The sequence below is a fragment of the Morone saxatilis genome, unplaced genomic scaffold (assembly GCF_004916995.1).
Source record: "Morone saxatilis isolate NCDOM2014 unplaced genomic scaffold, NCSU_SB_2.0 Contig15, whole genome shotgun sequence".
NCBI lineage: Eukaryota > Metazoa > Chordata > Actinopteri > Moronidae > Morone > Morone saxatilis.
The window spans coordinates 1,020,627-1,033,911 of record NW_023339707.1 but is presented as its reverse complement, the minus strand read 5'-3'; the positions used below and the strand labels follow the sequence as shown (position 1 = coordinate 1,033,911).

The 13,285-nt window shown below is 42.1% G+C and overlaps 1 protein-coding gene across 1 annotated transcript in view; it reads right to left on the bottom strand.

Moving 5' to 3' along the window:
- Positions 1–440: 440 nt before the first annotated feature.
- The window catches only part of kif3b (kinesin family member 3B), a 14,173-nt gene continuing 1,328 nt past the window's right edge, over positions 441–13,285 (bottom strand). Inside the window, exons 2-9 of the mRNA XM_035656185.1 lie at positions 11,333–12,843; positions 11,047–11,148; positions 9,153–9,275; positions 8,693–8,811; positions 6,885–7,001; positions 5,159–5,264; positions 4,701–4,912; positions 441–4,539 (exon numbers count right to left, since the gene is read on the bottom strand). Coding sequence (XP_035512078.1) covers positions 4,434–4,539; positions 4,701–4,912; positions 5,159–5,264; positions 6,885–7,001; positions 8,693–8,811; positions 9,153–9,275; positions 11,047–11,148; positions 11,333–12,739 — 2,292 coding nt within the window. The 5' untranslated portion in view covers positions 12,740–12,843 and the 3' untranslated portion in view covers positions 441–4,433. The remainder of the gene's footprint in view (positions 4,540–4,700; positions 4,913–5,158; positions 5,265–6,884; positions 7,002–8,692; positions 8,812–9,152; positions 9,276–11,046; positions 11,149–11,332; positions 12,844–13,285) is intronic.

The following is a 13,285-nucleotide window of genomic DNA, read 5'->3' as shown; positions in this document are numbered from 1 at the left end:
AATTGAATTGAATTGAATTGTAAAACGAGACATTTGGATGAACTTTAAGGCCGATTATTTAGTGTGAATATTGATCAGACGGGTTTTCCTGATATTTTTATACAATTTTCAGTCTGTATGATTTATTTTATTTAACAAAAATCATACAAATGTAACAATCATACATACTTAAGAGGCTTCTTTTTTTCAATTTCTATCTTGAGTAAGTGGGTGATGATTTCTGGAAAAAACTGTTGAGTTTTTCAAATGTTTTTTTTTTCTTGGTGCTTTGGACACTACAAGCCGTGGCCGAGTGCTACCTGGTTTATTATATTGGAGAGAAGGAATACGTCTCCAGAGCTCAGCAACTCACACCAAAACAGTCTAGATGGATAAATTGCACGACGCATTTGTGATTTTGGGGTGAACTTTAAATTAAACAACACAACTCAATATATATATATAATTGAATTGTCTTTAATAATCAAAAGATACTAAACAAGTAAAAGACACAGCCAGCCACAGACAGTGCTCCAGCAGAATGTCATTTGGCTATAAAACAATACCAGCACATAAAAGTAGGTCACAGATATGGAGTTTGGATCCAGTGATGTAGCTATGGGATACGGATGCAGATGCATTCAATTAAATTAAGACATTCACATTTTGCTTATCAAATTCCTATGAATGATGAATACTCACACAACCAAACAAGCTAGGTCAGATCATGCGGCAGGTATACAGCATTGCAGTGTTAGTTACGACAGTTATTAGGCCTTATTCTAAAGATTATGTTTATGAGGTTAAATGTACAGTGAACGTGTAAATACGTGCAGTCTCCACGCTTCCCTAAATCAACACTGTTGACCTGCACGTTTGTTTTCCACGTGGAGAACCCAACTAAAGCATTTTTAAGTGCACAGACATACACACACACACACACAAATACAGAAGAAGATTAAGGCCACATAGAAAAAATGTTTTCTGACTTCTGTCTTTAAACTTTAAAGTCAGAATTCTGGGGAGAAAAGGTTTTTTTTTTTCTGACTTTAAAATCAGAACTTAAATAAATGTTTCACATGTGGCCCTAATCTTCTTCAGTAGCAAAAAAGCCTGTACCTTGCTGAATAAAAAAGAAGACACATACATGTGTGATGAAAAAGAATAACATTTCAACATTAAATTACAAAGCTAAAAAAATAAAACATTAATCTATTTTAAAGGAAAAAAACTGAATCAAAATGTATATCTACATCTGTATATAAAAATGAAAGATTATAATAAGTTAATTTTTTTCAACCTATTTTTTGTATTTTTTTTTATATATCTGCAAAAGTGACTGAGAATTGCCTATCAACAAGTCTATAATCATTGTTACATATCTAAACACATAAGGTATGCAGGCATGGGTCCAACAGCAAAAGAGCTCCTTTAACGACAGGCTGGGTGGCTCTTAAAGCTGCAGTAGGTAACTTTTCTAAAATACCTTTTTGTCACATTTGCTGAAACGTTCATTATCCTACTCCTACTGCTCCTAATGGCATTTTTAAGAATCCACCGGGCCTGAACGAAAACCACCAATCAGAGCCAAGAAAGATAGCTGATTGTTGAGTCTCATTGCCAGGACATCAAATACAGACACTTTCAGTTCCAAAGCTTCAAGCCACCAACTCAAAGCGTCTGTATTTGACGCCCTCTAGGAGGAGCCAGATGAACCTGATTGTTTCACAGATTATCTGTCTCATGAACTGCTGTCAGGATAACATGCAAACATGACGAAACATTTTTATAAAAGTTACCTACTGCAGCTTGAAACAGACAACTGCACAAGTCACATGTATTTGAGAGGATTTCATTTGCTGCTGCACCACAGCCTGTTAAAATGTCACAGTGGGTTGTAAAACCCTACACAGTAGCAGCGAGCGGACAGCACACCCCTCAGTTAGAGTATGGGGAACAGAGAGCAGCAGAGAGGCAGGCTGAACCATGGAAGTTAAACTGCATATTATTCATCTGTAGGCAAACAAAAGGAACGGTTTGTGTATTCAGATGCATTCAAGTCCATATATGTGAGTTGTGTGGCACCACTGCAGTACTGTTTAGCGCTCAGCACTCCCCTGGGGTTTTATTTAGTGTTCTGTTAGACCAATCAGTTCTTTCCAAGGACCACTCAGACCAATACAAAGCTAGATGAGGTAAAAAAAAATATATAAAAAAAGAAAACAGAAGGGGAATACATCGCCCTCTGCTTGCCTTGCCTTCCTGTGGCCCTTACCCAGAAACCTGGGGGTGGTTGAATGCGGTGTCCAAATGCTCTGCCTCTCCATATGAGTGCACCCCTTTCTGAAAGGAACGTCGGGACCACACTAATAGCAATTCCCTGATGCCGGAATGAATGATTAGATGAGAGAAAAGAAAACCACTGGCCGATAAGAATGTGTGCACGCTTCATATAAAAGGAGCAGAGAATGAGGACACAGGTTAAGGCACCTTGGAACCCTGATAAATCTGAGGCACGTTCCAGGACAGTAACTTTGAAGTGACCCAGGGTGTGGTTAGCTCTGATCTCCCGCTCAGGTGTCAGGTGGCCCGCTGCACTGTCGTGCACCCTAAAATGTGTCCGCAGTGGGCGTTTGTGTAAATGTGTTGAGCTCTCTCCCGTCGTTCCCCACCTCCGTCTCATATGCCCCAGGAAGAACAGCATCTACTGATTACAGCAACTTGTGACAGAGTCTGTAGTGTGCTTTACTTTCTGGCCTGTGCATTTACAAGCATAGAGTTAAAGGAACAGTTCCACATTTTAGGAAATTAAAAATGTTTGGATTGTGTATATGCTACATATGAAGCCAGAGCTAGCAGGTGGATTAGCATAAGGAGTGGAAGCAAGGGCTAGCAGCTAGCCCGTCTCTGTCCATTTGCCTACTAATGAACATTGAACACAATTTATCTTGTTTGTTTAAAGGACCAGTGTGTACGATTTAGTGGCATCTAGTGGTGTAGTTACCAATTACAACCCCCTCGCATCACCCTCTTGTTCCAAGGGTGTAGGAGAAACTGTGGTGGCTGTGAAATTCGGAAAAGGTCCTGCAGTTCCTCTAACCGCCACTTGAGGCTGGCTCGAACATTTAGAGCTTTAGAGCAGAAATAAACATGTTTTGGTACAAAAAACACTTCTGCTCTCTATAGCTAATTTCTCCCGTTCATGACAACTGTACGGGGTTGAATTTTTATAGCACTCACCCATTTTAATGATATTAAGGCTTAAGGTTATGCATAATTAAGGGGCGTGGTTGGTTTGAGTGACAGGAGGGTGCCGTCACAGGCAGCTGTTTTCAGTAACAAGGCTTCATTCACGCTCCAACTTTGACCATTTTTGGATTAACTGGGAGCCAGGGGAGTCAGGACTACGAAGATGGTGACAGCCAGAGCCGACCACACTGAGCTTCACAACGGCTCGTCCATTTTTATTTATACAGTCTATGGTTTCTACCAACGGATCCTCCTAAATGTTACACACTGGACTTTTAATCCATACACAAACAGAAATGTGAAAGTGACATGCTGTGGTTTTGGCAGGAGGCGCATGCTAGAAATATTTCATAGCTGGCCGCGCTGACTTCTTGGGGTCTTATTGTCACCATGAGGTTGCTTCTACATAATAGGGTGGTACTGGTTTTCTCATCTCACTCTGAAACTAAGCCAATAGGCTTATTTCCCAAAATGTTGAAGTATTCCTTTAAGACATAAACAACACATGCACAAAAGACTTAAAGCTTATCACAAGACCAACAATGGAAGGAACAGCGCAGTTTGACATAACCCGAAATGTTCCATATTCTGACAGCGACGTAAAGACACACACAGATATGCGGCCTGACATACAACACACCCACAGCCTGTTGGTGACGACTGCAGAGCTGCCCAGTCCATGTGTCATAACGTCAACCCCCTGCCCCCCACCCATGTCCACACTTACAGTAAGAGACTACAACACACAACACGGATCTGGGAAGATAGGAAGATGTAGTGCATTGAGGATACTGCAGTCCATCAACGGGGGATTGTAAGCCCATCTTCATTTTTTCCTGTACATTAAGAACATTGTGACACAGATATATAAGACATTAGTGGCATTCAGCCAAATGTATGGAAGGATAACAGTAGTGTAGGGTGATGTGAGGCTTCATGCGTGGCTGCTGTCCTGGTGTTGTACTGACTCCCACTCAGGATGAGGGGTTTCACATCTCGAAGATGAAAAGCTCATGATAACAGTTAATAGTGGTGCGGTTACAGTTAAAACCTACAAAGCAGCATTAGTCTTAAGTTTATCTCTATCGTCATCATGACAAAAAAAAATATACTCGAACAAAACAAAACCCATTCTCTCAAAGTTGAGTCCCAAAGTGGCAAGGTGCACGAGAGAGGTTGGTGGTGACATTTAGTGGTAAAAGCTGTCACTTGGGCACCAGGCCGCGGGATTGTGGGTACAGCGGGGATCCTGGGCTGCAGGGGCTGAATGGAGAGGTCGGGGTGCTCGACTTCTTGCCTGTCCTTGGCCGACTGAGGAAGCAATGACAGAGGTTGAAACATATTGTTGGAACGACAGCTAGGGTTTCTTTGCTTCCTGACCAAATGTGCGAGCACCAGCCTGACCACAGTATATGCCTCTCGCAAATGAACATAATGACAGCTGGAGGAGAGCTACGAGGTGTTTGCCTTACCCAGACTTTGGTTTCTTGAGGCTGCTGCTGGCGCTGGCGGGTGGGGTTTGTCCCAGGCTGCTGTGAAAGCCTGAGGCGTCGACCTGGATCTCATCCTCATCCCTTAGAGCATCCTCCAGAGCTGCCGCCACCTTTGGGGCGATAACCGGCTCCTGATACTCTTTAGTGGTCCGAGCTGGCAGGTCCATGTCCAGCATCATGATGTTTTCAGCCTGGGGGAAGGGGAGCAGAACAGAAGCACACACTCACCTGACATAAACAAGTCAATCCATCTACATATTTAATACACTGACCAACACTGTTAATACTACACTGTATTGTAGTGTCATCAGTACATCGAAGCCCACCCATTTGGCTTAATCAGTGACAGATGATGAGTGTGTCCGTGGTCGTTTATATGCAGAGAGCAGTCACTGGAGGGTTATCAGTGAGAAATGTGAGGAGGATGTGCAGCTTACTTTGTATCTCATGTCAGGCCTCAACATCATGGCCATGTGAGCATGGTGACTGAGAGGCCTCTTGTAGCCAACCGCAGACAAAGGCCTGGTCATCATCTGATGGTCACTGAAGCAGACACACAGAGCCAAACAGTGTATATAGCATCATGGGAACACTGAACTGTTCTATAACACAGCATTCTATAAATGCTAATAAAACATGCAAATGCTGCTTTAAGGCTAAATACTCAAATCAGACGCTTTTTGTGGTTGAACAAAAAGTCTATTAAGGATATCACTTACAGTGTAATAAAAATAATGATACCTAGAAAAAGTAAATCTTAGTCTTTAGTAAAATAACGGAGTAAATCTTTGGTAATGTTAGCTTACTGTGAATATCAACATCAACACTTAAACTAGGTTTACATGCAGGAAAAGACATTGTGTTTAGCCTTAAAGGTACTAAAACATGTTTTCTTGCATTAGAGTCGAACATTTCTGTTAAAAAAACTGTGTTCCTCTAATCAGAGGAGCCTCCCACAGCCTCCGCTTTGAGTGGGAGTGTGAGACTGCTGCACTCATTTTAAAATGTACACAGAGAGAGACGCATCATTCACAGGAGTGTACGCTAGTTTTTGCTAAACTACTACTCTACTTAGTATTTTTATATTGTGGCGCAGTGGTTGGGACTTTTAAACTGCTGTAGAAACACCACCGCACAGCAATCTTTACCTTGATCCTTGAGCGGACTCTGTGTTTCCAGCGCAGACACTGAGGGTCTGACAGCTGTTATGCCACTGTGGTCCGCCTGTCAATCACTCCTGTCAGTGTCGAGGCCACGCCCCCTACAGTAACTGTCCTCTGCAGGTCTCAAATACATTTTTAAAATTTGCTAAGTGGGAGGGAGCTAGCAGAATTGATGGGTGTAGTTAGAATTTAACGATTATTTTAATTTCTGATAATTCTTTAGATTAATCAATTAATCATTTGTCAGAAAATAGTGAAAAATGTCCAAGGTAATGTCTTTAAATGTATCATTTTGATGATCCATAACCCAAAAGTTATTCACTTTAATATGATATAAAACAGAGAAAAGCTATTTTGAGAGGCACTTTTTGCCATTTTTGCACAAACAATTACTTAAACAATTAATCAATAATCAAAAGTTGGTGATTATTATTTTTTGGGAAATTAACTAATAAATTAATTGACTAATTGTTCCAGCTCTAATCGTGTTTACATCAAGGCAATCATTTCAAAACAGCAAATGAATGGAGAAGAGGTAAAAACTGACCATACATTAAACTACTGGTTCCACTCCTGACTCAGTGACATGTTTTATGGATATTTCATGTTAAATTCAAAACTGTACAATGAACCCAAACAGTGAACTCAGTAGCTGCGTAAATAGAGTGATTCTGATTCATTCTGAACAGATTATTTCCTGTTTAGGGAACTTTTTATGCAATTGTTTTCTTGTCCCTGATGCTTGGTCATTGTTCTATTAAACAATTTACTTTACATTTACATTTTTTTTACACGCCATAAAATCAAGAAGGCCTTGTGACCCGACCATTAAGCTTTTGGTGGGTCCCATCCCCAAGGTTGGAAACCACTGCATTAAACAATACTGCCACAAACCGTGCTCGTCCTAATTTTGACAGCTTTTACAAACATGTATGTTCCAGTTGGAGCACTACATGAAGAATGTACAAAAAAAGCATGTTATTAATATTCTGGAACTCACTCCTCTAAACGTGTGATGGGCTTCATTTTCCAGTATTCATCCTCCTCATCAAAGTAAGCCCTGTTTACTATTTTGTTTTTCTCCTCTAAGGGAATGAAGTTCTCGATGATAAGATGCCTGAAAAACACACAGACAAGTAATTAGACAGAGGCAGTAGCAGGCAGACAGACAGAGAGAGAGAGAAATAAAAGCAACACAAAAAGGTCAGATGAGACCGAACAAATATAAACACACAGACAGTTCAGTCTTGTGACTCCTGTGTGTTATTATTTATTACACTGAATCAGGAAGTCTACTGGTTTGGGTCTGTGGTCAGAAATAATATGCCTAATTCAATTCAGTTCATTAATAATTATACATTTTAGAGGAATTGGGCTGAATAGAACTAACTATCTGACCAGATCCTGAGAATGCAACAGTACAAGTTAAAAACCCTTTTTTTCCTTCTTATGCACTATTTGAGCATTGTGTTAGCAGGTTAGAGTTGGGCTATGTCTATCTAATGGTTACTATAAAGAAGCACAACAATTATAATTACCAACATTTCCATTCAGTTCAATTTTATTTGTATAGCACCAATTCATAACATAAGTTATCTCAGGACACTAGAGCAGGTCTGGACCGAACTCCTTTTAACAACATAAACCACCATGTTCTGAACAGACGCATTGCAACACAGGGTTCCCACTCTTTTTAAGCAATCATTTTCCAGGACCTTTCCAGAACATTTTCCAGGAGTTTTCTTGACAATACAGGACAGCACTCACAGATGGTCATATAAGTTACTGGTAGGCCTAGTGTTGACACTTTAATTACAGGTAAGTGGTCAGCATTTATGGGACAATCCACATTAGGTCACTTTTGTGCAACTCTTGGCTTTTATCACCAAAGCAGATCTGTCTCTGGCAAAGTGACTACAGTTTACTACAGATGTTTTCTAACTGTAACACCAATGACTCGACGCAGAATAGATCGCTACAAGTCCGTTCCACTCCACTCATCCTAACAACGGTTTAGTCTCAAACAGAATATGCACACAGGTTTATGTAAGCGAGCGTCTGTGGAGTCTGCTCCGCTTAGGTTTCAAAATGAGTATGAATGTATTATTCTGTGTCTTTTTATTGGGCATGGACCTTGCGTTACATGTGTATTGTTGAAAAAATAGACTTAAAGCATAAATAAATGCTTCAAGTTGTGGTTAATTGAGCCTACGTGGAGTCGCAGCAGAGCTGCATTCACATGGATTCAGTGAGACGGTAGGCAGACAGCACCTCACAACAAAAAAAATCTGATGAAATGGCAGGACGGCAACATGAAACACACACAACCATATGTTGCTATGGTTGCCACTAACATGACAACCCGTTTGCCTACTGTTTACCTTTGTGCAGCATTAAAATTAAAAAATGTAAAAGTCTGTGTGTCACACAGCATCATGTTCTGTTTAACATTATTATCTTATCTTTAATATCACAAACCAATCATATCCATAACGTTAACTTATGGACCACAGAGCAAGTTTTGGTGAGCAGGCATATGGAGAACGAATAAAGAGATGGCAAACTGGTCTGTAATAAAGAATTTAAAATTCACTTGTCATTCGTGCCACAGACAGACACGCTGCTTCACCTGACAGTAAGTTTAAAACCATCATTATTGCATTGTGTCTGGGTTGGAAGCCATATGCAGTTTGGACATCACTGCAGTATATTCTCCCTCCTCTGCCGAGGCAGATGGTATCTATAATAGATATAATACTGATCAATGTCTTCCTGCCAGGCCAACAGTATGATAAGCAGGCTCCATACTTGAGTTTGAGGTCCCTGGTGAGCTCGTTCTGGGTCTGTTCCAGCTCCTGGCGGTCGTTGATGTGTACCTCCTGGATGTCATGGATTTCTGCCTTCACTGCCTGCAGCTTGGCAAACAGCTAGAGGACAGACAAGGAGAGAGGAAACCAGGGTTACCATGATGAAAAGGAGAGTATTCAGCCTTTGAATTTGGCTTAGACACCTGACTTTTGTTAGGAATAATGGACTAACCAAGCAGACATAACAGTCTTTTCTTGCCTGATTTGAAATAGTACCTGGCCTATTTACTTGCAAGGCAGTTTATTATCAGATAAAGGTCTCACAAAAACATCATCAGACTTGCTGTACCTATGCTTTCACAAATGATAAAACACATGCTAGCAGTGTATTGTGATATACTGTACTAGCCAGGACTAGAGGGGCATCCATTACTCAGACCACTCAAGGTTGCAGGCGCTACCTTTTTCAGCTTCTTGGTTTTGATGTCGACCTCCTGTTGCAGAGAGCTGTAGGTCTCCTTCAACTCCAGAGTCTCTTCGTCGCGACTCTCCACCTGCTGCTGCATCTCCCGCTCTCGCCGTTTCTGTAAACGCACATGTACATTCATACATTTAAAGCACGGCTGCCTGTCACTAATTGAAAGTGAGATACACGATTTCTATCATTCAGTCAAGTAAGGGCCAGTGTACAGCAAAATGGTCATCATCAAAAAATAATGCCCTCCTGGGAAACAACATAGACCACCATGTAAAGTGCAGGACTGTGGGATAATGGCTAATAATGAACATAGGGACTCTGGGACTGCAATTGTGGTTTATGCCTTCTATGAAGACAAGTACAGACTACAAGACTTTCAAAGTCTCAGACTTGCTTTGCTGCTCACATTATAAGACTGTTGTCATGTTGACAGAAGGGTGCACAAACCAGACAACTGATCTTGAGCTTTATTAGTATCATTGGTAACACCTGTGTTTACCCTACTATTTCTTGCCAAAATGGCTGCTGTGAAAAAGGCATATAGTTACAATATTCAATGAAAACCCATGAGGCACTGTGGGGCAGATGGCAGTTTTTCAGGTGCAGATGTGATGTATCAAACAGGAAGGCAGGTGTAAAAATAGCATGGATGGGATTTACACAAGACACAAGGAAGGTCATGGCAGAGAAATAACCCTTAATCTGTGGAAACCTCAGTTACTGGAGACAGACTCAGAGTAAAAATGTCACGTCCTCAGTCTTATTAGAAACACAAACAGGGCGGTATCAACACCATCTCCACCTTCACTGTTACTGGATCCCCTGCTCCATAAGGTTTTCTGTGTGTGTTACGTCTGTCTGTCTGTGTTGCCTTGCAGGTCCCTGCTTGGTAAGCGGACTTAATCAGGGCAACTGGGAGCACCTGGCCAGTCTCCATAGGGTATTTAAGACGTGCCTGTCCAAATCTGTCTGTGTGATAACACTGTTCATGGCGATGACTTTGAGATAAATAAATACTGAAGTGTGTATATTAGCTGTACAGCTCCTATGCCAGCCTGGTTGTCTTTAACTTCAGCTGGAAGTTGGAGCTGAAAATCTTAAATCAAACTAAATGTTGTTTATAGAGTGGCAACAGTAATGTTCACAACAGCAAAGTCAAATCAATAACATGTCACTGTAAACAAATCTAAAATGTCAACAAAATTGATCTCATTCCTGACATCAAAATGTCTATAAAAAAATGAATTCATCCTGTCCCGTCCAATGTCTGCAGGTACCGCTGGTAGAGAGATGGGGGGCTAGTTAAGATATGTGGAGAACTAAGATGAACAGACTACATACATACAGCTTTTGTTGCTATTAGCTGAGCTAGCGTGCTGCACTTGTGTAAAACACAGCAGAGATGAGAGACTGCGGACGGAACAAATATCGCTTCTCTACACACTGATTAAGTATTGGCTTTTTACTGGAGAAGGTTTTATCGCACTTGCATACAGTAACAAGCGTTTTATTTGTTGTCAACTCGAGTTAACTTCATTGGGTTCAGTGCCTCCACTGCAGACTCTCGTATCTGATGTCTGCTGACTTTGCTCCGTTTGTATGCATGTATGTGTGTTTAGCTCAAGGGCCTGTTTCAAACTGGGTTTCTGTACCCATCCCTACATTATATCATTTTTATTATTTTATCGTGTGTTTCAGGCAATCTTTCGCGATGTGCATTTTCATATTGAGATGGCGGTGGAACTAAGATTTATGGGTCAGCCCTACAGTCCTAAGAAAACAGCTATCCAGTGAACATAGTACTGATTTGGGCGCTTCAAACAAACAAGAAGTTTAATTAAGAGTAGGGCTCATTTTTCAGTTGTTTGGTGGTATACCTGTTCAGCGATTTCCTGCCTCTTCTGCTCCAGCATTCTCTGTTGCTCATTGGTGTGATCCACAATGTTCTTCCCCCCTACCAGGAGCTTACTCTCCATTGCCTGGATGGAGAAAAAAAGTCACATGGGGGAGAAAAGCGGCAAGTTGCAATTGACTCTGGTATATTTCAGCAGCTGGGAACAACATGAGACAATCTGAAATATGAACCTGTACTACACCTTCTTTTCAGATCAAATCAGATACATACATAATGTACAGTAACGCAGTTTGACCAGTGCAGCTTACCTTCACTTTGGCTGCAAGCATCTCTCCAGCCTCCCTTTCCCTCTTCAAATCTTCCATCTTCTTTTGTTTCTCTCTAAGCAGCCGAGCTTTCTCCTCAGCCACCAGACTGTGATCCTCCATGATTTCCTTCTTCTCTGTCTCCAACTTCTCCTGCTGCTCCCGCCAGTAATCCCCTTTATCGTCCCCATCTTCGTCGTCCTCCTCCTCCGTCTCTCCTTCTTCCAGATCCTCGCCGTCGCTCCCTTCCCCGGCCCTCCTCCTCTGCCTCCTCCTTTTCTTTTTCCCAGAACGCTTTTGCAGCTGCGCCTTCAGCCTCGCGATCTCCTCCTGAAACTCCCTGAGCAGGGCATCCTTGGGATCCTCATTGATGCGTGGTTTATTCTTGATGTTTTTGGCCCTGTTGGAGTAGCGCAGCGTTGTCAAGGTCTCCTCCACGTTGTAGGATGCTGGGCCAATGTTGGCAACCATGACAGTGCGGGCGTTTCCCCCCAGAGAGTCCTGCAGCAGACGGGTGAGTTTTGAGTCTCGGTAGGGGATGTGGCTGCTCCTGCCATCCACAAGAGCCGATATGACATTCCCCAGAGCAGAAAGTGACAGATTGATCTTTGTGGCTTCTTTAAGCCTCTCCCCCTGAGCGCCAGTCTTGGTCTGCCTTTCACTACCGGCTAAATCTACCAGGTTCAACTTGCCAACTCTGATATGGTTCTCCCCATCCACACCCAGCTCACTGCACTCTACAGTGATGACGAAGATGGCGTGAGAACGGGAGCTGTGTTCATTCATGTTAGTGGCACCCACTGAACGATTCTGGTTGCCCACATTCATGACATGTTCAATCTCACGCACACTCTTGGTAACAAATGATGAAAGGTCTTTGACATACACACCCGTGTCAGGCCTCTCCCTGAGCTCGAGACGACGTGACTGGTCCTTAGAGAGCAGGTCTTTGATCTCCTCTTGGTAAATTTCTAGATATGATGCTCTCACCAGGTACTGCTGATTCTGGGACCGTGAAATGTGAGTGAAGATGTGCTCAAAGGAATTAGGAATCACCCCTCTCCTCTCTGGATCGTTTCTCACCCCCTCCATAGTATATGTTTTGCCTGTACCCGTCTGCCCATAGGCAAAAATGGTCCCATTGAACCCAAGAAGAACTGAATCCACCAGGGGCCTGAAGGTTTCATCATACAGATCTATTTGTTTGGAGTTCCAGTCGTAAACCGAATCAAAGGTGAAGACTTTGGGGAGTTCATTGGCTGAAGCTTCCCTGGGGTTCCTGACACTAATTTGGCCAAATTTGACGTCGACAGATACCACCCTTTCAAACTTGGCCGCCCGCTCTTTTTCATTCATAGGGCGACATCGGACCACCACCTTGACAGACTCGGGGCTCTTACTCTTGGACATGTTGCAGAGCGGCTGCCAACCCAGGTGGCTTGGCACTTTGTATGCTCTGTCTTCCAAGTGCAGCTTCAGGAACAGTGCACCAGCACAAATGCCCACATCAGAAGCTGTTGGAGAAGACACATTCAATAATGAGTAACAACCTACAGTGGCAACTGTAATGGTGACTCACAACCTTGACAGTTGATGCATCACACACATTTTTACTTACAAACTGAAAGACAAAAGAGTTCAACGCAACACAAAGCAACTGACAGACTTCAGCAATGATAGAGGTAGCTGCGTGGTGTAGGAATTATTCAGATACTTAGTTCTGCACTAAAATGTTCCTTGTCAGTGTTTTACTATTATAGCTGATGTTTTTGGATTCATGTTGATGCTAAATAATGTGTATGTTGCATTTTACTGTTGTAGATGTTTAAGGTGGAGCAAATTTTAACTACGGTATATACTGTTGGGTACTTTAATCTACAGACATGAATCATATTCTCGATGATCATCATGTTTGTAGTGTTGCGGTCCTGTGAGAACCACATATCTCTAAAAAGT